The sequence below is a fragment of the Dermacentor variabilis genome, chromosome 1 (assembly GCF_050947875.1).
Source record: "Dermacentor variabilis isolate Ectoservices chromosome 1, ASM5094787v1, whole genome shotgun sequence".
Taxonomy (NCBI): domain Eukaryota; kingdom Metazoa; phylum Arthropoda; class Arachnida; order Ixodida; family Ixodidae; genus Dermacentor; species Dermacentor variabilis.
The window spans coordinates 106649605-106673976 of record NC_134568.1 but is presented as its reverse complement, the minus strand read 5'-3'; the positions used below and the strand labels follow the sequence as shown (position 1 = coordinate 106673976).

At 48.2% G+C, this 24372-nt stretch overlaps 1 protein-coding gene across 2 annotated transcripts in view; it reads left to right on the top strand.

The window, feature by feature from the left end:
• The window catches only part of LOC142582624 (uncharacterized), a 195008-nt gene that overhangs the window by 131097 nt on the left and 39539 nt on the right, over window positions 1-24372 (top strand). For both annotated transcript variants that reach the window (XM_075692541.1, XM_075692533.1), the window contains exon 3: window positions 16308-16511. In XM_075692541.1, coding sequence (XP_075548656.1) covers window positions 16308-16511 — 204 coding nt within the window. The remainder of the gene's footprint in view (window positions 1-16307; window positions 16512-24372) is intronic.

The following is a 24372-nucleotide window of genomic DNA, read 5'->3' as shown; positions in this document are numbered from 1 at the left end:
TGCTTTGTGATTTAGCCCCAGGAGAATCTTGACACTCCCAAATTAAGTGATTTTGTGAAGTCATTCTGTAGCAGCTACTGCAGAGCTCAGGCTCCCCACTGTCTTCATCGTGCGGTATAGAGTACGGAAAGAATCTGTTGACCTGAAGCCTCCTCCAGTCCCTGCACTCCTTTGGAGTGAGTGACCTATCCGGAAGTGAGAGTGTTCTCCTATCCAATTCGGTTATTTCTTAATACGTCATGAAAAGGTCTTTATGTCCACTCAGGGGCACTTCCAGAGCAGCTCGGATGTACAATTCTCGAGCGAGGCTGTGAGCAGCCTCATTCCCCGGAATGCCCTCATGAGCAGGAACCCATATGAGGGAGACCTCTCTGCTTGAGGGGTATCTTCTTAGTAATTTGGCGGCTTGACTGGAGACCACCCCCTTACAATAGTTGGGAACAGCTGTCTTGCTGTCAGACAAGATGATCTTGGCTTTGGTACTGACGCACGCTAGGGCAATAGCAGCCTCCTTTGCCACTAATGCATTCCTAATATTAATCGATGCTACTGTCACTTTCTCCCAATCCACATATTTCTTGATGAACAAGATGTTCTGCGCGATTTAAATGTACGCGCCAGCTTAAAACATTCGATCTTAATAGATTTCAGCCATAACTGACACAAACTCTGAAACTCCACTTACTATGGTTGCAGCGTTCGTCACTGATTATAGCTGTGCCGTTATTTTAGAGAATTTCTTTATCTTTGTCAAAGTTTAACATGACATTTTGCTTAATGTACGCGCTTTACAAAACTACAGTTGTCAGGCCACTGCAAAAATTATTCTTGATACGCGTTAGAAGAAGCATTTTAACGTTTAAATCTTAATAACAGTAAATACTAGTGCCTCAAATGATCCTTCATTTTAAGATACAATTGCTTAAATGATTACACTTACCGGCAGTTTTCAGGCCACCAGACTCGCTGACGCTGGTCCCACCTGGTCGTGAAAGCCGATTCGTGAGTAAAGACGACCTTGCCCCAGTTCTCCTTTGTCCATTGCTTATGATTTCGGGCAAATGCCAGGCGCTTCTCCTTGTTCTTCTCGCTCACAAGTGGCTTCTGTGCAGCTATTCTTGACTTGAGGCCAGCCGCGCGCAGGCGACGCTTCACTGTTGCGTTCGACACACCCAGAAGCCCGACAGTGTTCTTAATTTCAGTCGCACTGGCAGTGGGCTTACCCACAGCGGCCGCAACGATGTTCATGTCGTCGTCTTCATTGGTGACTTTGGGACAGCCTGTCCGCGGATGATCCTTGATTCTTCGCTCCTTTCGGTATGCCTGAACGATCCGGTTCATGGTCGAAAGAATATCCTCCTCAGAGAGTATGCTTGTACGCTTAGCGCTACAATTCGCCATCTTTCGCTCTCCGGATCACGAGACATCGCTTGCTCTCCCAAGGTTCGGCGAAAAATGACAAACCTTCTGCTGTTACACCGCTTTTACTACTGAGGCAGCATAAGAAATAAGCAAGAAAAGAAAAAAAGTGACATCACTACTTTTAAAACTGATAGCTTGACGTTTGTCAGCCGATGAACATAAAGAATGCGCTGTGGATCGTGCTTTCACAAATCATCCGAGAATCATTCACTAGTACAGAGCAGTTGCTTAGCTTGGCACTTATTTGCAGCAGCTTATCAGCAGCGCCAGCGGATAAGAGATTGCTGTGCCCAAGCTAGCTCCCTCTGCAAGTTGATACCCTTCCATAGGACTGAAAAATGCGCTGCAGTCAGTAAAATGCGACAATGCCATCTCGGCTCATCTGGGCGCTGCCAGCACACAGGTGCGCTTCCCAGCAAAGCAAGCACGGTGCGCTTCCGCGCTGTAGCAGACGACACGAAGCACCACCTCCAGTCTCCTGTGCGCCTGCGACACATTGTTTCGATGCGCGACTGCGCCGGATGCGCTGACGCTCCGCGGAGCGCGGCCACGCTTCGCCGTGTTCGCACATATTTTGAACGACCCTGTACACAACGACGCTTCAAAGTAGGAGTAAAGGAATCCGAAGCATTCTGTTGCATTGCATAATAATTCCAAAAGCCTCTTAATGTGGTGAAGCCAGCCTCAACCATGCTTTACAGGGAACTGCGTGCTCCATGTACGAACGCGCATGGACAACCCTTTAGGCGTGTCGGAAGTGGAATCTACAGGCCTTATTCTGATTAAAAAGAATTAAGTACGTCAGCAACTACGCATATCGTTATTCCATGCATCAAGCCACATCATCATGTCGAATAGCGTTAGCAAGCTACAGAGAGCTGGCTCATCAGCCACACGATCAATTCAAGAAAGGCAACGTTAGGATGCGGCCCGTCAACGTACTCCGAGGCACACGAACAGTAATTTCACTAATTAACAGCCGCTTGAGACTCACGGACACACCCTATTTCGCAGGTACGTTGTCGATTTCGTAGAAACAGCACTCGCAGCAGGCTACCCGCCAAGGGTTGTTCTATAATCTTTGTTATGCCAAGTAGTTCCAAGTTTAATGAAAATTTTCCACAAACACCAAGTGAGACTTGTTGAATATTGTAGTGAGTGAATAAGTTAAATACGTATATGGGCGCAAATTACATCATTACGCAGCTGCTATGCGTATCAGCATTAATTTCCTGGATTCTACATCAGCAGATTTAGTATCGGACTAAATCATCTAGTTCCCGTGCTTTTATGTGAGGGACTTTTTTTTTCTTCTCATTTTTCTGTAAACCCAACGGCTTCTGTAAGTTGCAGAAATGGCGATTACGCTCAGCGGGGCGGGACAATCCACCCATCACAAGGTGATGAATAATGGCATCTAGGCTGGGTTGCGTTCGCGCGTCGCTGCCGAGTCACAAATGGCTCGCCGGGCGTTTCCGGAATACATTTGCGCGTGGGTCTGGGTTTTCGGGGGGCTGCGGCGACGGCAATTGCGGGCATTTTTTTGTAACCAATGTGCATGCGTAGGCGAGCCCACTAGTGGTGTTTCCACACTCGCTGTCGCACGCGCGCGGAAGTGAGTCCACATCGACCTGGATTAGTATCCGCGAAATTAATCCATTTAACGATGAGTCGTGACCGTGTGGCCGTTTTGGCGGGGGAAGAGCCGTATTGGCTATGCGATAAGTACAATTACTATAGTCGCGTATAACTAGGCCTGCAGGAGGCTTTAGGGTGAAAAAAATAGTGTTTTAGCTCGCGTGGTCAATTAGATATCGCGCTGAAAGAGTGTGCCTTGCGAAATGTCATGGCCGACGAATATCGAGAAACCAAACTGATGCATGCGTAAGTGCGTGTAAGGAGGCTTTGTTAGTTAATTTGAGTTTAATGGCGCAAAAGCGACTAAGGCCATGTTGCGCCAGTCACAGGACAGGCTTTGTGAATACCTCAGGCTTTGTGAATACCTTTTATTAGCTTTTAGATGAGCGAGTTTTTCCGTGCCCCAGTAACTGCTTCTATTCGGGAACTAATTATTCCGACTTCCTTTCAAACATTGACATACCTATTGAAATTAAAAACCAGCCCACGGAATTCGCAATAGCCTACCCGGAAGAATACATTGTTGCGCCAAAAAAGGAAAATAAAGACTTGAGAAGGAAGAGTACGAAAAGACAACTCGCCCAGCAACAAGTTCTACTCAGCCTACCCGGTGTTCGTATTATCGCTTCATTCCTCAAAGAAGCCACACTAACCGTTGTCGGGTACAACTTGCTGTTTCTCGTCTGTAGCGTGAAGCAGGACAGGTCAGACACGTGAACATCACACGTCTCACTCACATCTTAGCAACAACCCCTAGAGACACGCAGGCTTGCTCCTTATATGCAGACGTGCCAGCGGCATGCATGCGCCGGCAAAGATAACGATAGCGAGACGAGTGCATGAGGCGTCCACGAGAAGGTGCAACATGCATGAGATGCATGAGGTATAATATAAAGGTTTCGGCACATCTACAATGCGCATCGCACTGTTATTTTTGGAACCCATCGTCAACCTTCAACTTGCGCTGTGAATGGACGTTCACATGTTGACACGCTGTCAGAGACATTCTTGGTGCGCTTGTGTTCGTGTGCGTATAGTGCTTTTTGATATTTTCTTCTGTCTTTTCCTTTTTTATTGATGCTTGGGTAACGGATTTGAGATTTCGTGATAGGCGGCTCTGACATAGGTTGCTTTCCCGTGTTTCTACATCGAAAAAAAAAATTCCTTTGATGACCGGTTTTCCCAGGCCAACATCATTTTTAATAAACAATTACAACACCTCCAAGATGAACTACACCAGAGGTGTCACAAATATCGCCCGCACCGCCACCAGGAGCTTGTAGGTATTCCTCGAATGACGCTTCCTCGTAACCGCCGCATTTTGTGCGTTACTAGTTTCGCGCTCTTGAGCAGTCAGTTACTTCCTGGGTGACGTGTCCGCCGCACCTACCAAAGAAGTATACTGTTGCACAGCTCTGCAGCTGCTCGTCGTGGCGTGCCCAAAGCATGGCCGCCCCGCGTCTCGCCGAATTTCGCCGGAGCGTCTCTCAGCATGCAGTCCGGTGCATCCGCCTCACCTGGGCGCCTTCTTCTGTTCTGCGTCACGTGCCCTCTCCACTTCTTCAGGGCGATACGGAATATAGATGCAACGCACCCACCGCCCTGCATAGCCGATGAAACACATCTTATGTGCTGCCGTTTCAAATCGTACATGCAGCGCCACTCCGGTGAGTGCCGGCAAAAAATCTGTTCCCTACCCGCCGTTCCCTACCAAACTGCTTCGTTTTAAGTACTCATAAACGTTCCTTATCCTTCCGTAGTCGAAAAAAAAAAAAAGAAACGCATGCCGTGCTCGTTTCACAACGCTGTTATCACACAGCGATAGCCGCCGCACACGACTTCGATCGGGCAACGCGCCAGGAAGCGAACACAGCGAATATGCTCCACCTGGCCATAGTGGCGCTGTCACATTCGGGTTGTGGGACGATGCCCTCCGCGACGGACCTCCCGAGGTCCTCCGAGCTGTGATACAACGGGCTCGAAACATCGCCGGAATCATCTTAGGGACCCTGGACTGAGGGTTCCTCCCACACTGCTCTCGCCATTCAAATGTTATTAATAAAGATGTTTTACTCTCTCACATTCGGGAGCGCTGGCGTCACCATACGAGCACACGAGACCCGAAGAAGAAAGAAGGATTCGGTAGGGAAAATCATCGAAAAATATATATATAACACGTCATGGACTTCTATTGACCCCCACGAATCATCAGTCTCCGCGTTTAAACTCACAGTGAGAAATTTTACTGACGCATCTACCCCGTAGAAGGCTCTAGCAGATCCCTATAGCTGCTTCGCTACCACTCGCGGTCATGCTTAGTGAAGCATGGCACACGGCGACAATGCGGAATGTGGCCCGATTCCTTTCCGTCGTTATTTCGTAATATATATCTATACGGTCATGCATACATATGTCTATGTCATGTGCTCTATATTAAAACGACGGTGGCATTTGTATAGCGACGGAGAAATGCTAAAACGTGATGAAGGTGGGTGGATCATGAGCGCGTGACGAGGTCGCACAGTTACTACGCAGCGCTATAGCTGCTAGGAAAAAGTACCGGGGAAATTGAGCCCATCCCAAAGACATGGGGGGTCTAGAAACGCGTCTCGAAGCTCGAGCTATCACGAGGAAAGAGCACGAGAAACTGGCCCGTAACGCACGCGGCAAGCGTCTCAGAGAGCTATACTCCGTTCTACACATAGCAGTCAACGCTGTAGAAGCTAGAAAGATTTCTTGCAATGGCTGCATTCACACTTGGTTCGTTGTTTTCTTTTTGACCGCAATTGTGCGCAAATGTTTTTTTTTTATGTATAGGCTCAGTATTGAATGAAACAAGACTTAATCCTTAGAAACAAACACACTGTGGTACACGGCTGCTAATGCGTTGCTCTAGGTAATTTTCATTTTTGTTGTTATTTACGGGTTTTTTTATTTGCAACCCGTCGCGAGGAGCCTCACGTGCATGATCGCGCGAGGGAACGCTGTTGGCGCGCAGCGAAGCATGGAACGTCCAGCGAAGCATAGACGGAACACGCGGAGTGATAAATTTTCTTCCACAGCATTGACTACTATGTATAAAATAGTGACGCGTCAAGCGTCTCAAAGAGCTAGGCGGCTTTGGCACGACAGGAGTGTGAGCGCGATAGTGGCCTAGTCCCAACAGTCAAGACTAGGCCACCACCTCACGCATACTCCTTTCGTGCAAAAGCCACACACTATCTCTGAAACATGCTCCAACGTACTCTCAAAAATATCTTCCGATTGACCCACACGGAATACGTTTCTTATCCGTTCCATCTGATGATGCACCCTTTCGATTTTATCATGCTTATGGCCCTGCATGGCATATGGCTGTGCAGAATGACAATACGACATGCATACAATGACGCTTGCTCGGCGAGGCGATGTTTTAGAGAAAGTTTGAGTGATTTTGGGCAAGCCCAAAATAAGCTTCAATGCACGCCACAGTGGTTGGATATCGTGACATCACTGACAACATTATAATAGCGAGAAAATAAATTCACCGACTTACGATACTCTCTCATGAGAAATTTGAGGGCAGCTATGTAGGTGTCTTCATTTCGCGATATATTGGCTGGCGCGGACAATCTTTCTCGTGTGGCACGTTGCAAACGGAGCCAAGTGTGGTGCGAGTGCCTCGCTAATCGGGAGATCGCGAGAGGCAGCGCGCGGGTGATGCGTGGGCGCGATTGGCAGCGGCCGCCGCAGACAACCTCCGCTCATGAAGCGCTTTGTTTCCAAACAGACCACGCGCGCCACTCTGGCTCCACCTCGTAACCATCGTCGCCGACAATGAAAACAGACAATGACACCAAGGAAAGCAGAGATGAAATTAATGAAACTCGGGCCCCTAGATTTCCTAAATTTCTTCTCATTCATCGCATAGCGAGGGCCTCGATCGAATCCGGCACTTTTGATACCTACAGGTAGCATGTGAGGGTTTATTGACCAATTTCCATGACCCAAAAAAAGTTCACGTATACTACGTGACGCTTGAAGTTGATAGGATGTTCTAAATCCACCGCTATGGCCGGGAGTGGTCGCGGTGGCTAACACTCCAAGGGTTAGTTCTATAGCATTCATACATAAATATTACAGAAAGTGGGTGGGTGAACGCTGCCGCGGTGGATTAATTGGTATTAGGATGGCACGGGTATTGCGAAGACGTGGGTTGGTATACCACCTGTGGCCAGGTTTTCTTATCCAATTTCATTTCCACTTATTTATCATTCGTTCACTTCAATTCAGAATTACAAATAATTTCCTTTGTAATTTCCTTGGTGTCATCGTCTGTTGGCTTTTTATGGTTGTGACAACATTAGAAAAGTTGTAATATGATGTCAGCCGAGGCAAGGTTTAGCTGTAGATAAGATTTTTCAAATCTCCATAGTTTCATATTGTGTAATCCTTTTTCTTTATTTGAATAAATCACGCACAGCGCCTTCGTCGGCCTGAATGCGAGGTGCACAAAGCTTCACAAAATTAATCAACAGTCTTGCGGCCAGCCAAATCTCCTGATAACAAATTCCATGCAGTAATCGTTGTTGGGAAAAACAAAGTATGTAGGATGTGTTTGCTCCTATTGTGTATTAACACCAACCGAGTTCTGTATTGTTATGTGTCAGGCAATAAATAAAAAAAAAGCTATCATGGCCTAGTGTTTAGGGCATTAGCTGATGTGCTCGTCGGCAGAGGTTCGATTCTACTGCCGGTAGTATTTTTTTTTTTTTTACAGAGGTCCGAAATGAACCGACAGAGAAACGTACCTACCTAGCTACCTCCCATCTGCAATGTGCCTGGAATAAAGCAAAGAATGATTCGCATTCAAAACGGGAGGAACGGGAATGTTACCTTGAAGTGACAGCACAGTGAGAGGACGTTATGTAGTGACAATTAGATGCGCTCTCTGCGCACGGTGGACTAGAGTCTGTAGAATTACTAGCTCTGGGACGCTGTATGTGGCGACAGTAGAAAGACATATATGCGACGGACGCGCTATTTTTCCCACGCTTCGCAGAGAAGTCTGGCGCCTCATGCGTTGAAACGCTATTCGGGAGTGAAAAACGAAGAACCATAGAACCTGGCGTTGCAAACCCTGGGACGTTACGTGCGTGAGAAGGCAAATTTCTTTTGTTTGGCCAACGCGATTCCTCGTGTGACGAATAATGAACCTGAAAAAATTGATAGAGGGAATACGAGTTAATGAACATTTCTCGGCACGATAGTATGAAGGAGCAAAAAACGGTATAAGGGGCACTAACAGTGGAATGCTCGCGCAAACACATTTAGCATAGGAAACGCGGGTTTCTATCGGCTGTCGCCATTCTTTCTCAAAAGCTTGGATGCCGCGAGTCTTTGCTAACTCTGTGGCCGAACGTGTTTCTTTTTTTTTCCTCCCCCCCTCCCCCCCCCCTAGAAACTGATATCCCCGTACTTTCTTTTACGTGCAGTCGTCTTAGAATGGGGAAAGGTAGCATGGGCCAGATGAAACTGCGAGTATATTGGTGGAGGAAACGCCCGGCGCGAAGTGCTCGTGTTTATATATATATATATATTTGCACGCTATAGGAGCCCACGTCTCGTCCTCGTAACAGCCTGACGTGCGCGCGGGAAGCGCGAGCAGGACTTTCGCGGATGGAGCGCTGCTGGCGCCGTCGTTGTCCTGGCTGAACCGGTGACGCCCCCCGTCCCCTCCGTGCAGACAACACACACGCCGAGCCGAGAAAGAGAGCCGCGCCGGATCCATTGAGCCGCGGAGCCGAGGGTTTATTGTGGCGCGCGCACGGGGGCCTCGATTAGGGGCTTCCCGAAGCGCCGCCACTCGCGACGGCCGCTTGACGAATGGCCCTTTTTCGGACGACCGCCCGCGCACGCCGCGCGATTGGCCCTAATGAGCCGCATCCGAGGGCGCTGCCGCTACACAACCGGCGTGCTCCACCTCGCCAGAACTCTGCGTCCTACTCTTCTTGTTAACGTGGTCCCTGCCCGCTATAGACACAGAGCGCGCGCAGGTGCAGGCAGCCTCCAAGGTGCCGGTTAATTTCGTGTCTACGCATTTAACGCGTTTTGGATCGCACTTGCTCGAAAGGAAATACTTCTAGCAAATACCCCTGTAGTTAAATTCCTTACTTTTTTTTATTCTGCGGAACACTATTATTCGCTCTTTGCGTTGTTTCGGCGTTTCTTAGTTGCTTGCGGTTTCTGCTACGTCTGGTTGAGAGGAAGGCGCGCATCATAAGTGTCGGCACGCGCCTCCTTCTATTCCTCGTGTCACGGAGACGAAAAGAGGAGGAGTTAGACGACGACCGAGGAAGGCTGTAGCATGTTTTGAGGCCACAAAAGCTTAACTGTCCTGCTGCGTACTATTCCATGTTACCAGGATATGCATCTTCCATAGATGTCTCAATACAACCACGAATACATAAAGCCAACAGGCAATGAAGCCAAGGAAAGCACAGGGGTAATTAGTTGTGATTGAACTTGAAATGTAGAAAATAATGACGAAAAGGGAGAATTAGAGTGGACTAAAGTGGCTCCCGGTGAAGCTGAGAGAGCAACTTTTCGGCTAGGCCTCGTAGCAAGTTTTCAGGGTACCCTGAGTTTCGCAGTCTGCGCATCAGCCTTGCTTTCCTGGACGACCACATTTGCTGGCACTATGCACCTCGCACCTCAAAGGGCCTGCTCCCTTTCACTTCAACCCACTCAAAGCTTGTCAAACGCGCGGTGGGCACCGCTGCGCTAGGGAATATATAAGGAAGTATAAACTCCGTTCCATACATAGCAGTCATCGCTGTAGAAGCGAGAGAGACGTAATGCACTGGCTGCATTCGCACTTAGATATAAGTCGATCTTTTTTTTTTACCGCAATTGTGCGCAAATGTTTTTTATATAGGCTCAGTATTGAATGAAGCAAGACTTAATTCTTAAAAACAAACACACTGGTATACGGCTGCTAATGCGTTGTTTTATGTCATTTTCATTTTTTTTGTTCTTTACGGGTTTCTTATTTGCAACCCGTCGCGAGAGAGAGAGAGAGAGAAATTTATTTTCATGTTGGTTGGTATGGTGGAAAGGCCCTCAGTCCATAGCCTCGCTTGCGCAATTCTTCAGTGCAGCACTGATAAACGCCGCAAGGTACCGTTGGTCGTCGGCGCTGGCTGCTTCTGTCAGCCACCCGGCATGGGGTTTAGGGGAAATATTCGTGGGGGCAGGAAGGGGAGGTGGGGGTGGTCCACAGGACCAGAGGATATGGGATGTGTTCGGGTGTTCGCCACAGTATCGGCAGGGTGGGGGATCTTCTGGTAAGAGGCCGCGGAGGAGGTGCATTCGCGCTGGCGTAGGGAGTGTTTCAGTTTGGGCAAAGTGCTCACGGGTGAGCACTTTGCTGAGCTTGGGGAACTTGCGTCTTGCCTCTTGATATGGCCGCAGAAGCAGGGGAGCGCACCTTTTCGTCTGGGCTGGTCGCGGAATGCAGGGTGCCTGGTTCAAAGTCTCGTAGGCGAGCTGATTAGCTCTTTCATTTCCCGGCAGCCCATCATGACCAGATATCCAGATTATTTCCAGAGGACCCTGAAGGTGCTTTTGAATAAACTTCGAAATGTGGGTCGGGAGATCGTTGTGCAACAATTTCCTGCAAGCCGCCATGGAGTCGGTAAATATGATTCTTGGGTAGGCTACGTCCCCAACCTTAACGAGGCGGCACACGAGGCTGCGCGCGCGCTTACAGACCGCGCGGCTTCACCCGACCACTCGGAGAATAAGGACGCGCCCACTACATACAACGAAGTCACTAAACACTACTACCTACAACGCAGACAATATAGCTATAGCACGCCACACCGCACGCTCACTCGAGCTCAAGCAGTTACACTCAGAATGCTACAAACAGACACATACCCCACTCAAAACAGATTACACCATTACATGCCTGAGCTCTACGACAAGTCTTATTGCACCAATTGCAATACATCCCTTAACGTTTATCATTTACTCTGGCCGTGCTCGCAAGCTCACGTAAACTACGAACAGGACAAGCGCAAGTTTGAAGAGGCAATCCGGAGCGAAGAACTCGCTCCCCAACTCTGGGCCGTCCAGCAGGTCCACGACGCCGCCAGGAAACTCAACCTCCCGGTTCCGTCGTGGGAGACGCCCACTCCATGAGAGCCCGAAGCTCTCGTGGCCTGCAGGACCTGAATAAAGTTGATTTCCTTCCTTCCTTGGGTAGGCTGAGTTACTAAGGGGCATGTGTTTGATCCCGGTGGCGATGGCTGTCAGTTCCACTAAGGTCGGATCTGTCTCTGGGAGTAACTCAGTATGTACAGTTTGGAGGTCGTTATTCACGACTGCTATAGCGGAGCCCCGTGCACCAACGCTAGCATCAGCGTAGAAGTATATGCCGTCAGGGTGTCTTGCCGTGTACCTCTTGAAGTAGGCAACTCGCTGTCGTCGCCTCTCCATACCTCATTCTGGATTCATATGGCGTGGCAGTGGAGCTATGGTTAGGCGTTCGCGTTGTTTCGGGGGTAGTGGGCGCATGTTCAGAAGGGCCGCAGCTTCTGGATGATTACCGATTCTATGGAGGATGTGCGTGCCTTCACACGTGCGCTGCAAACGCAGTTCTTGGCGACGGCGATGAATGCTGACTAGTTCCACCACCGTGTTATGGCAACCGATATCTAGGAGGAGCTTAGTGCTGGCACTAAACGGGATGCCGATGGCCAGCTTTGTCGCCTTCCGGATGAGCGCATCAAGGCGATTGATATCTTGCTGACGGAGATTGGTATAGGGCAGGTGATAGCGCAGGCGCGACATAATTAGTGCGTTTCTTAGTTGAAGCATATCCGCCTCTTTCACTCCGTTTGCTCGGTTGGAGACCCTACGCATCATGTGCAGCACCTGTTCTCCTTGCCTGAGCAGGTGATGCACCGTCGCAGCGGGACCTCCATCTTTCTGGATATGGAGACCGAGGATCTTAATACATTTTGGTTGAGAAATCGGCACGCCTTCGTTTACAATTTGTATAGTGGGCGGTCTCCATCTTTCGTGATGGACCAGTAGCAACTCAGATTTTGCGGCGCACATCTAAGGCCAATAGTTTGAGCAGCCTCATGCACCCTGTTCATAGCCTGTTGGAGAGTTTCTTGGATATGTCCTGGCGAAGCCGTGTTGATCCGGATGGTGATATCATCTGCGTAGGTCGCATATTTGATGTCGGGGATGTCTCGTAGTGCTCTATGGACTACGCACATGGCAAGATTAAAGAGTGTGGGCGAAATCACGGAACCCTGCGGGATACCTCTCTGCGGATGGGGATACTGTTGTGAGGTGATGTCGCCTACTCGTAGCGTGTACGTGCGACTCTGTAAGTAGTCCCTAATGTAGTTATAAAGCTTGGTTCCGCAGCCAGTAGCTTCGAGCTCTTGCTGCATAGCATCGTGGTCAACATAGTCAAAAGCTTTCTTGAGGCCTATGGCAAGAATAGCTTTAAGTTGAGCGCTGCTTGTTTCCTTCGTGATTTCTTCGTGTAGCTGCAGCAGAACGTCTTGAGAAGATAAGTGATGTCTATATCCAATCAAATTATGGGGTAGGTGTTGTGATTGCTCAAGGTGACTAAGAAGTCTAGCACGATGCGCTTCATTAGCTTACCCACGCATGATGTTAGGCGTCGCGAGGATCCTCACGTGCATGATGGTGCGAGAGAACGCTGTTGGCGCGCAGCGAAGCGTGGAACGCCCAGCGAAGCATAGACGGAACGCGTGGAGTGATAACTTTTCTTGACCGAACCTCTTGCGTAGCTTCTACAGCGTTGACTGCTATGTATATGGAACGCAGTATAGATACCTTGAAAGTGTATAAGAAATCAGTACACGTGTTTCTAAGCTTACTTCTTTTACTTTGTTTTAGATGTACTTCTTTAGTCGGATGCTCTCTCACCCCATCTATTTTAACGCGCGACAACGGCTTGCTGATCACGAGTTCGTTGTTCTCCTTCCTTCCCTCTTGCTTTCTTTTTTTGCTCCACTGCAATAAACCATCAGTTGTCAGTCAGCGCCTGTGATGTATGTTTCTTCTTCTACGTGTCGTCGTTTTTCCGCTGTTTCCACCCCATTTAGACGTACATACATACATACATACATACATACATACATACATACATACATACATACATACATACATACATACATACATACATACATACATACATACATACATACATACATACATACATACATACATACATACATACATACATACATACATACATACATACATACATACATACATACATACATACATACATACATACATACATGCGTGTGTGTGCGCGCTACAGTGTGTTCCATAGTGTATGTTACACTGGTTTACATTTTCATTTATATGACTCATAACTGACAACATTAATCGCATTAGAGCCCACAGAAAAGCGTCTCTGCTGAACTTCCTTGATTCGATTTTTAAAGAAAGGTAATTTTTAACAAAAACATTGGACAGGGTGGTCTACTGGGTCACGCTTATCCCGGAGCGTCGCGAGTCACATTCCAGTAATACATTGGCATTCGTCATTGTAACGCTTCTTCTTAGGGCACCCCAGCAATTCGGTTTGCGAATTGGTGCCTCACGGCCGAACCCTTCTTGCGCGGAAAGAATTTTCGCTCCGTAAGCGGTGGCTGCAACCACGGCCTCGTTGCTCACTATATAGCGGCAGCCGAGGTGCAGCCAGGTCGCCACCTCTCGCACAGGAAGTGTGTCGAGTACCCGCTTCCCCTTCTTTCCGACCCGCTTCAGCGCTATAGCGGAGCAGCCTCGGAACTCGGGGGTTCCAGAGACCGACCAAAGCGGATATCGGCACACGGCTTCAATCGAAGCTTCCGTGGCGGCGCCTTTGGGGAGGCTTTGATGGGCGCTGCGCGCGCGGCCGGGTGTAGCCACCGTGCAGGGAGGGCAGAGGCGGGGAGTGTTCAACCGATTTCGGGGGCCATAAACATCTGACACGAATTCTCCGTACCGGTTGCGACTCGGGCTCTTGCGAGATCCGAGATAGGAAAATCCGGCCACTGCCCGCCGCCCGCGAGGCCGAGCAAACAAGCGCGCGCGCTCACACTTGGAGCGCGCTGCACAGCCTGCCGCAGCCGGCGCGCCGGGGAATCATGCACTGGAGAGCGGAAAGGGGGAAGGAAGAGAAGAAAGGGAGTGGCAATAAAATATAGCGGCCGGAAAGATTTGTAGGTGTATATGGCAGAATAATAGAAGTTTGCCACGGGTGGCTTGTTCTAGTACACTAAGGAGAAGAGGGTAAAGAAAGAGAAAACGATGAAGCGTGGCCAACAGGAAAACGAAAAGGAGTCTGCGGGGAACAGACAGAAGCGGGTTTCACAAGGAAAAAGAAATGCAAGATACGTGCAGTAAGTGCGGGTGCCCCTTGGGTTTTTGTGAACTGCCCTTATTCTGCCATAAAGGGGTTGTTCTTACAAGAAGCGTGAGAAAATAGGGAGACAGGTATTCCGTATGTCGCTGCGAGAGCAGCGTCCTACAACACCGCTCGCCACGAATACTTCTTTAGCATATATATATATATATATATATATATACTCGCTTTCGCTCTCAAGTGTCCCTTCCTCTGTGTCCCCTACTTCCGTCCAAGAGTCCGCGCGGAGCCACTGCGTTCGCGAAAGCCGTTCGATGAAGCGGGCTTAAGAGGTCGCCTTTATTTTTATTTTTTTCCCTTCACTTTCTTAGGCGCTTACGCCGGCCCGTTCTTCCAAAGCGCCTTATCTGCTCTTGTTCGCGCTGGCGCCTCATATTTTGGAAAGAGCGGCTGCTTGCTCGCCTCTCGGAGCGCTCCTCTTTCTCGTCTTTCCACTCTAATCTCGGGATGCCGCAACCTCCATCACTTGCGCTCGAGGATGCCCTCTGCATGGGAAAGCAACACACGTTCGTGTTTTCCCCTCTTGTGTCGCGCCTCGCCGCGCGGGCGGCGCATGTTTGCTTGTACGCTCGTCCTCGCCTCCTTCCATTACGGGAAATGGGTTCGGCGGGCCCGCTGTTGGGAGGATAAATCTTCACGCTTTTGCGCTTTGTTTCCTCATCCCGGTGCTTGGAAAGAAAACGCGAAAGAAGCCTGCAGCGACAAAACTCCGCCATTAATACTTCGTCCGCGGAGTCGCAGTTCATAAAAATGCAGAGTTTCAGGGCCGACGCTTCGAAATGCCGAACCATGTTACGAGTGACGCATTCAACTGGCTTCCATCGGCAGCGACAGTTTGGGAAATCCCGCCGATTTAAGGAAAAATCACGGCCTAGAAATATTTTGATCGTTCCGGACGCTGTACGTTTGTAGCAATGTAAGCGTAGTTATACTAATTGGTGCTGAGCCGGAAATACAATAGCGGGCATTCTTTCCTCCTCGCGACAATATCATAAGCTCAGTTCATCTCACTACCCGAGCGACAACTATAGACGTGGCGAACAACGTGACGCTAGTATTGCCTTCGTTCACACTGTACACCTGTATGCCCTGTAAGCCTTCAGTTCAATTCTTGCGCTTTTCATGGCGCAATATCTATATATTGAGTAGTGACCTTACGATGAAATGGCGCCAAACAATACTGCTGTACTTTGTTTTCTTTTTGTTTTCTTCATAAACAACAATTCGGCAGACTCAACTGTAGTTTACACCTACGTAATACGAAGAATTGACGGTTTGTAGAGAACGCTTGTATGAACAACGTAACTGTCGAGTAGTGAACGGCTGTGTAGAGATTAGATGATGTAGTGTTTATATTTCCAATAAGTAATACAGAATGTTTCTAATGGCGAGATATAAGATTGAAAGCAAACTAAAACCCAATTGCACATACCCAATTGTACATATCCAGTGGCACATGCACACCCAGTGGCTTCAGTACACGTACCTGTGCACATGCCCATTCGCGGCTGTGGTACATAACTTTAGACTGCACTATGACCGGGATCGGCGCACCGAAACGGTGAGATAACCTGGCCGCCCGCAAAAAAAATAGGCTGCACTAGGAGAACAATGCTGCACATTAATACATTTTAGCGGTAAGTGCAGCGGTAAACCAGTCCACTAATGCAATATAAAGACAGTCCTGTGTGAGCTTTCACGATTATCCCTTTGGACCAGGTCTAGCAGACAAGCGCTGTTTCTTGCCAGGGGGCAGAAGAGTTGTTGTGCATACACGCACCCCGTCTTTGTGGCGCAGGCGAGGAGAAGGCGCTGATGCTGCCGGCGGTGATCCAGTCCAAGCTGGTGACGCGGCTGCGTGAGGGTACCGAGTACGCCGTGGTCCTGTCGGCCGTCTACCCCAACGTGCAGACGGCAGCCGCACCCAAGCTCGCCGTCCGCACCGCACTGCCCGTCGCCGAACTGCCTGTCGGCGACGACTCCTACCTGGACAATAAGATCCGTGAGTACGCTCTCTTGTACAGAACCTGCTTGCCAGCCGAGACTAGAGCACGCACATGCACTACCTCTTTGTCGAAGTTTCCGAAGCGCGGTAATACAGAAAAATGGGTGAGTTGGTGCTGATGCACATTTATCGCTGAACGGCGCAAAATACACAGGATGGACGAAAGAAAATTTAAATTCTGGGGTTTTACGTGCCAAAACCACGATAGACCCGCCGTATTGGGGGTACTTCTGATTAATTTGAACCACCTGGGGTTCTCTAACGTGCACCCAATGCCCGGTACACAGGCGTCTTTTTTTTTCCTTAGTTTCACGCTCCTCGAAATGCTGCCGCCACGGCCAGGATTTGATCACGCGACTTAGTGCTTAGCAGTGCAGCGCCAAAGCCACTAAGCTACCACGGCGGGTCGATGGACGAACGAAACGGCTCTTTTGCGCCATTCATAAATATGCGCCTACGTGGTTGTTTCGTGTCTCCTTACTTCGTCTGTTGTTTTATTTGGCGCCGTCTTTGTAATCATGCGTAACCAACTCGCCCACCAGCACGTGCGCAAAAATATGTTTCCGCCATGTTTCAGTGATACTGGCTGAGCGTCTCTCTCTTTGTTTGTTTCTTGTGTTTTCATTGATCGATTGATTGATCCATTGATTGATTGATGCTGCAACGATAGCTGGTAAAGAGAATTTACAGCTGCACTTGCGGTGTTGCCGTTAATTGCTGTTTGAGCAGCTGCCCACTATCGATAACTATAATTGAATTGTACCAATGATACAATGATACGTGAGGGTCCCGGTTACAGTCTTCGACTTCGGGACCCTCGTCTGTAAAACAAAAATGTAACCGTTTCCTTTTTTGTAATGAATAAACCTGATTTGATATGATTTGAAAAAACAATACTGAAGGGCAATTTTGAGCTGAGCTGTTGTCCGAACTGGGGGCATTCTAAAATTTGTGCCTTGAATACTGTCACCAATATTTTTTTTCTTTTCCTTCGCAGTGTTCACTGCACAGTAGATAAATGGCATGCATGCACTCACAGGAATAAACGCGTCAGGGAAACGTCAAGGTATAGCACACCATATCGGCCATTACTCAGGAGTGCCATGGCACGTCAGTACGTATCTCGGGCCGTATTTACAAAAAGCTGTTCCGTTGTAATTGCTATGAATGGCAAATTCCAACCAATCCTGAGGCTGGGCATATTACGCATTAGCGAAGGCGGATGACCACGGGCGAAAAGCGCTTGCGAACGAAACGCTTTGCGAATGCGGCCCCTGATCGCTAAAGGTGATGCGGAGTCCGATATATGTGTACGAGACAGAGTTACGCTGATATCACATGAACTGGAGGCGGTGAAAGTACGCGCATTAGGTTCTTCTAAATTGATACGTTTTATTCCATGAGTATAGTACAAAAAGCATCTGCAGACGAGCTAACTAGTGGCTCTCTTATCTATGGACCCAATGACCCCACGAAGGCAAGATCTGCTATCAAACTCCGTGCTCATGCTATATTGGGGAGAGTGCCTTCGAATGCATACCTGGCACTAACATCAGTTAGTGCCGGGTATGCACTAGGTATGCAATTAAAATCAATTCCCACCTTTGTTTCGACTTATTAATCATTTGTCACATCTGTAGGCGTTACTGCCCCCCCCCCCCGCCCCTCTATGTAATACCCTCCTGCGAGAGGGCCTTTAGGGGTATTCTGAATAAAAATCAAATCAAATCAAGGTTGCATGCGTGCATAAGTACCTCGCGAAGATTAATATACATTGACAAAGCGGGATTAAGAGTAGCACCATGCAGTGATTGCAATGCTCGCTACATTGCACGATACAATAATGAACTCGCACCGAGGTGACGGAAGTGAAGCGAAGCTAGCGGCAGCAAGGAAGCCTTCGCAAGACACGAGAGGAAAAAAAAATAGGTAGCGAATGCCGATCTATTTTCGAGCCCCATCCACTGGCGTAACCAGGGAGTGACACACCGGGCGTGTGCGATCCCCTCACCCCCTTTCACCCCCTTTTCCTGAAATTTCTGTGTTTGAATGCGGCCTTCCCATCCCACCTCCCCTTTCTTCCTCCTCCCTGCCCCCGGTCAGCACCCCCCCCCCCCCCGCCGCCGCACTCCGAAAAAAAAAAAATTCTGGCTACGCCACTGGCCCCATCGAATGCTTTTGACAAACTGTGGTACGGCAGAGGGTGTACGCGTAACATGCGCCAAGTATCGTTGTCTATCACTGAGTTGCACATTACCCAACACTGCAACCGTTTTCTTTCCAATTGTGGTCCTCACGTGACCTGACTGCCGGGGCAACGCTAGACTGGCTTCGGGAATGTGCGCATATAGATCAGTAAACTTTGCTTCAGTAAATTGCAGAGAATATCACGCGGAATAATAATAATAATAATAATAATAATAATAATAATAATAATAATAATAATAATAATAATAATAATAATAATAATAATAATAATAATAATAAAAGCGGTGGAGCTGATCGACACCAAAATTAATTCGAGTAGCAGAAGCTTGGTGCCTACATGATTAAGGGTCGTCGTTTCAAATTTTGTTGTTCTTGTTCCTAATTCGGCGTAGTTTTGTATGTTTCGTACCTTTTCTATATATTACAGTCATACATGATGTTATAATTAAGGTGCGCTAATGTGGCATGCAATGTAGCAATCTTCCGTGATACGCCATGGCAAAACTGAAAATAGTGCCTTACTACACTCGCAAGTTTGTTTCAATGGAAGTTATTTCGGCAAATTGCAACACGCGTTTCGACGATGCTCTGTGCTGCCAAAATTTATTCGAACAGCTTGTTAAAGTGGCGCTCACTAAAGTACCTTCGTGTTATCTGTACGATAACATGAAGGGAAGTGCCTTGCTATTTGAGGCTCGAGCTGATTGCCTAAGGACAAAAATGTACCACAGCAATTATTCGCAATTACATGAGGCAATTGCATGCTGCAGCGAAAATCCTGAGACCACTCAGCACATCCTGATGGAATACGAAGGAATTCACCCAGCGATGCCAGTACGTAGCGTACAACTTCCAGAAGCGCTTGTATTTTATGTAGACGGAAGTATCAACCAGTCAGCAGTCGATATAAGGAAGAGATGTTTAGAGTATTGGTGGGAAAAAAAGAAGCAGGCAAGGGACTGATACGACCGGATCCCTTACACGTATAAGCAGCGGTACAAGGTAGATAGAGAAGGTTAAAGAGCTGTATACAAGAATGCTAGAAGGGGGAGAAGCATTGATAACATACCTGAGTAACTCAAGCAGGCTAGGTGACGATTCGTCCCCGGCGCCTTTCAGAGGGGATGCCAATAAATCATCATAATTATCAGCTGGACTAGCCGACCAAAACGAGCGCTTAGATGGAGGATGACTCTATGTAAGCACTACGCCGGATTGTGCATTTCAGCCCATTCATTCATTCATTCATTCATTCATTCATTCATTCATTCATTCATTCATTCATTCATTCATTCAACGTACCTTAGAGGCCTTTAGGTGGAGCACTGAGTAAGGGACGTTACAAAATGACAAGAGAGTACGAGGACCTGAATTAATAGAAGTACTAAATTTCTGTTACACATGTGTGTTATAGCTTTTCATCCTAGATGCTCCTGTTTTCCCAACCCCAACCTAAAAACCTGCGGGCTCGATCGTTTCATAAGCGGCAGACACGTGGAAGCGTTACTGGAAAACCACATTCAAGGCAACACCTCTTGTGTGGGCATCTATATTTTTCCCATGCCCTGTATACTTATCTCTCCTGGGCGAGTTGGTGAAAGCGCATCACTGAACGCGCGTTAGATCGAGCCTGGTGCAGTTTATATACAATCAGGCCAAAATGAAGCGTGAACTGCAAAAGGGCTATCGACAACCAACGCATTTTGAGCGTGATTGCATGAAAATGGGATGCGGTTTCACTATATTAGTCTTTCGATAGCTTCTCGGGATTGAAACCGATATTGTCGCGCAAAGCGGCGAGTGTGGAGATCACAATTTGTGTTATCCTTTATTTACTTCCTTTATTTTCTTTTTTTTCTAGTTTGTGTTTCTTTCTGGCCCAGTCGCAACACCTGAGAATATAAATCTAGCTTTCGAAAACTCAAAGCTGCAGCGCTCATTCTACCCCCCCCCCCCCCCCCCCCCCCCGTCGCTTATGCATACACATTTCTATTTCGTCATCCTTTTCGCCCCACGCTCTCACCAACCCATTCTGATTCACTGCACGAGCGAAAAATTCAGAGCCATTCCATTCCGTGAAGGTGGATGACCAGCGGAGCTGTAGATATGGTCATAAATATGTTGATAATAAATACGTTGATTGAAAATGAAACACATACCACAACGAATTTCGTTTTTTTTTCATGATTTTTCGTTGTTTTATTAAATTGCATACTCACTGCTTTTTTTAAATTTTGAATCTTCTTATGTTTCCTTTTCTGGATTTATTGTGTGGTCACCAAGGTGACTATCGCTTTATGATCGCTATGATATACGGCCAGTGGCTCTGTGGCGACACTGGAAAGGTTCTCGGCCAACGTGAGGTCTATACACGACCGATGACGCGTCGTGGGCACACTGGTGTTCGTGCAACATTGTATGCCGAACCTTTCCAAGAGAAACGCCACCAACACTTTCCGTCTGGCCGAGACACGTCTATGTTGAAATCACCCACAATTACGATGGGCGTGGAGTCGGTAGGTGTGATGCAACCAGAGGTGCATACGCTTGGCGTTTGCGGCACGATTTTCGTCCGTATTACGTGCCGCCCGCCGTCGCCTCGAACATTCCCGCTTCTGTTCACGATGGTGTTCTTATTAGGCGCGCTGTTCTTGCGCAGTCCTCCTTTCCACCCATTGCATGGGTGCAAGGTAACTGAGATAAGATTACGTGTTTTGCCTATAGAGTCCGTGACGTCAAACCGCAGCCCATACTAAACAGTGCCTATTCTAGTTTTACTTTCTTTATTACGATATTTTTTTATCATAATACGTTTTGACACTTCTCGCGATTAAACGCAGCTGGGGCATGCCCGGCGATACGCTTTTGCTTTATGCTTTAGCACTTTTAGCTGTGGGGTGGCCACCATGTTTTATGCCTACGCACACAAACCTCGGGAACCTAGCGTATAACAGCTCCGCCGTAAAACTAGCGCACGTACGGTAGCCTACATCCCGAAAGACGTGACTCCGAGTCCCCGATACCAAACGCGTACGAAAAGTATTACGGTGATTAAGAAGCGCAGAAATGCAGAGGATCGAGCGTGAGACAACAAGAGGTCTTCCATAGGAGTCGCCTCTCAGTATATTTTAGTATTCATTCACCGTTTATTTGAGTAGGGAGCGCTTGGTGGTAACCTACCTATATATAGTATCGATGATCTTAAGGTGGTGATAGTCACACCTGACTCGCGTCGCAAGCTGGGATCAGGCGCGGACACATGAGCAGCGCAAGCGAGGAAATTCCGCTGCCACTGGGGGCCGATCGGGCGAGCGCCGGAAGGAGCCAGCATCTCGAGAGCCCCCCCCCCCCCTCCTCCCTCCTTCTCTTTCCTCATTCCCTGGGGGGCACGCAGGTTAAGCCTGGGCGAGTGCCGTTCTCGTCCTTGCTCCATTCTCAACGCATTTGCCGGCTACGGGTAAGTCGTTGAAGGCGCGCCAATGACACGAAAAAGGCTGCCACTCTTTCGTGCCAGCGCTGTATACTGCGCATACCTGTGCCGAGAAAGACCTCTCGGTCGGAGCCGAGGAGGCCAGCGCGCACTCCCGAGGAAAAGGCTCGCGTTGCGCTTTATAGCGCACTTAAGACCGGAAAGATGACGCGTAAATCTCTTCCCAAGAGCATACAACGTGCGACGTTCCGTGGTCTGCGCTCGGTGCATAATAAAAAAAATACGTACGATGCACTGGATAACTGTGGGCTTTCAGAATTTTCCTGCCATGAAGGCGGTTCTTCTTCTACTACTTGTTTCTTTCTTTTTACGCAACGAGTGATATCTTTGTACGAAGTTAGGTGCGAAGTCGCTTAGCGTTGAATCTCGTCAGCCAAAAAGCGGAGCTCAGGACACCGAAACCATCTTTCCCAAGAAGGTAGGAAAATTCACAGGCACCGTGTATTGGGAAAAACAAAGAAAATCTGAGCGGCCCACGAAACCAGTTGCGCGCGCACCAGTGAAACAATTCGAGGCTAAAAAACAAAAGCAGTACTTGTGAGATTCACGACTGTTCCCGCTTAGTGTTTCCTAAAATAGACGGTTACGCGTCGGCACACTGTTTCAGAAAGGAGTCTATCCATTTCTCCAGCTTACTTTTCGTTGCATTAATAACCGGCACTTATACAAGGTACAAAAATACTCCGAGTTACAGAAACACGATCTGTTCGTGTATCTCTCGTTTCAGACATACTTGTTCGAGGAGCGTACTGCCTCTCCGCACCTCTTGCATCGTCGAAGAAATTGTTGTCTTAGAAGTGTTGTGCACAAACGGAGATAACCGTCTACGCTCAGCACGCCCTCTACCGAGACGTATCACTACAGTGGCAGAGGGAACGGAAAACACGTAAACGCACTGTATGCTGCCGATTATGGTCTTCCTCTTGACAGACGCCCTTTATCAGTGAGCAAAGTGCTTGGATTGTGGTCGTGCCCTGACAGACAGAGGTGGGCCATCAGTGGCCTTCGTGACTCCATAGTAGACAGTGGGGTCCTCCTGTATGGACTGCCCCTGACTACCAGAGTATTAGTTGCCTGTTGTATTTCTGAGCGCTGATTCCGAGTTTTTTTTCCCGCTTATTAAGTTTATGTGAAAGTTTGAATGCCGCATATACTGTGTACGAGTTGTGTTGGATTCTCCATATTAGATAATGTGCTGCCTTATAGCAAAAAACTACACCGTGATTCCAGTGCTGCATGATGCTTGTAGTAACAGTATTGACATTGCTTGCATGTTTGTGACTCTATTGATAGAGTGCGCAGTGTTTGTCGTTACGTTCGTATTACTCTTCCTTGATTTTTTCTTCTTTTCCGAGTAGGGTACTTGAAATTTTGTGGTAGCCAGCACCAAAGAGACCTACCTTCAAATTTTATTTCATTTCTTAAAAATAAATGTTACCTAAATGGTGCTTCGCACTCATTACCAGTGACTACTTGCTTATTTCTTCCGCTCCTCGTTTACCTCTTGTTTATTTCTGAATTCAATGCCTCGGCGAGTGGCCGTGTAAACAACGACACTTCACGGAACCACGAGCCAATTACGTTCTATAGTGTCTCGTGCACTTGTTGTTGTTGTCGGTGGTGGTGTTATATATAGTGGGGGGTTCTGGCCACGATAAGGATGATTAACAATGACTACTTGCACAACAGTACCTCCGGCGTCAAATGTTTCCGCATCACAATGTGCGAGAAAAAGTTGAATGTTTCCGCAGCCTGGGCACGCAGCCCAGGCTGCGTGCCCAGGGGGACGAATTGACAAAGCTTTTCGTTCGTAAGCGCTCTTTGCTATTAGCCAGCCGCCTTCGCTGATAAAATGTGCAGCATCATGACTGGCTAAAATTTGCTGTTACGAACAACTCTTGCGTAGGAGACGTTTCTGAATACGGGCCCAGATTTCTTACGTGTACTATAGTATTCAACATTTCCGCGCATTTCGTAGTCCGTAGACTTGTGACACCAGCCGTACCTGTAACTCTCGATAGAGCGCCCGCAGAACGAATGCGACAGCATCGCGACGAGAGGTGTGCATTTTCCGTCACGGCGAAGCAGACGCCATACAGTCGTCATGAGTTGGGGGCGCAGATATGGCGCGATGTAGCGGCTCTATACAGAACGTTCTCC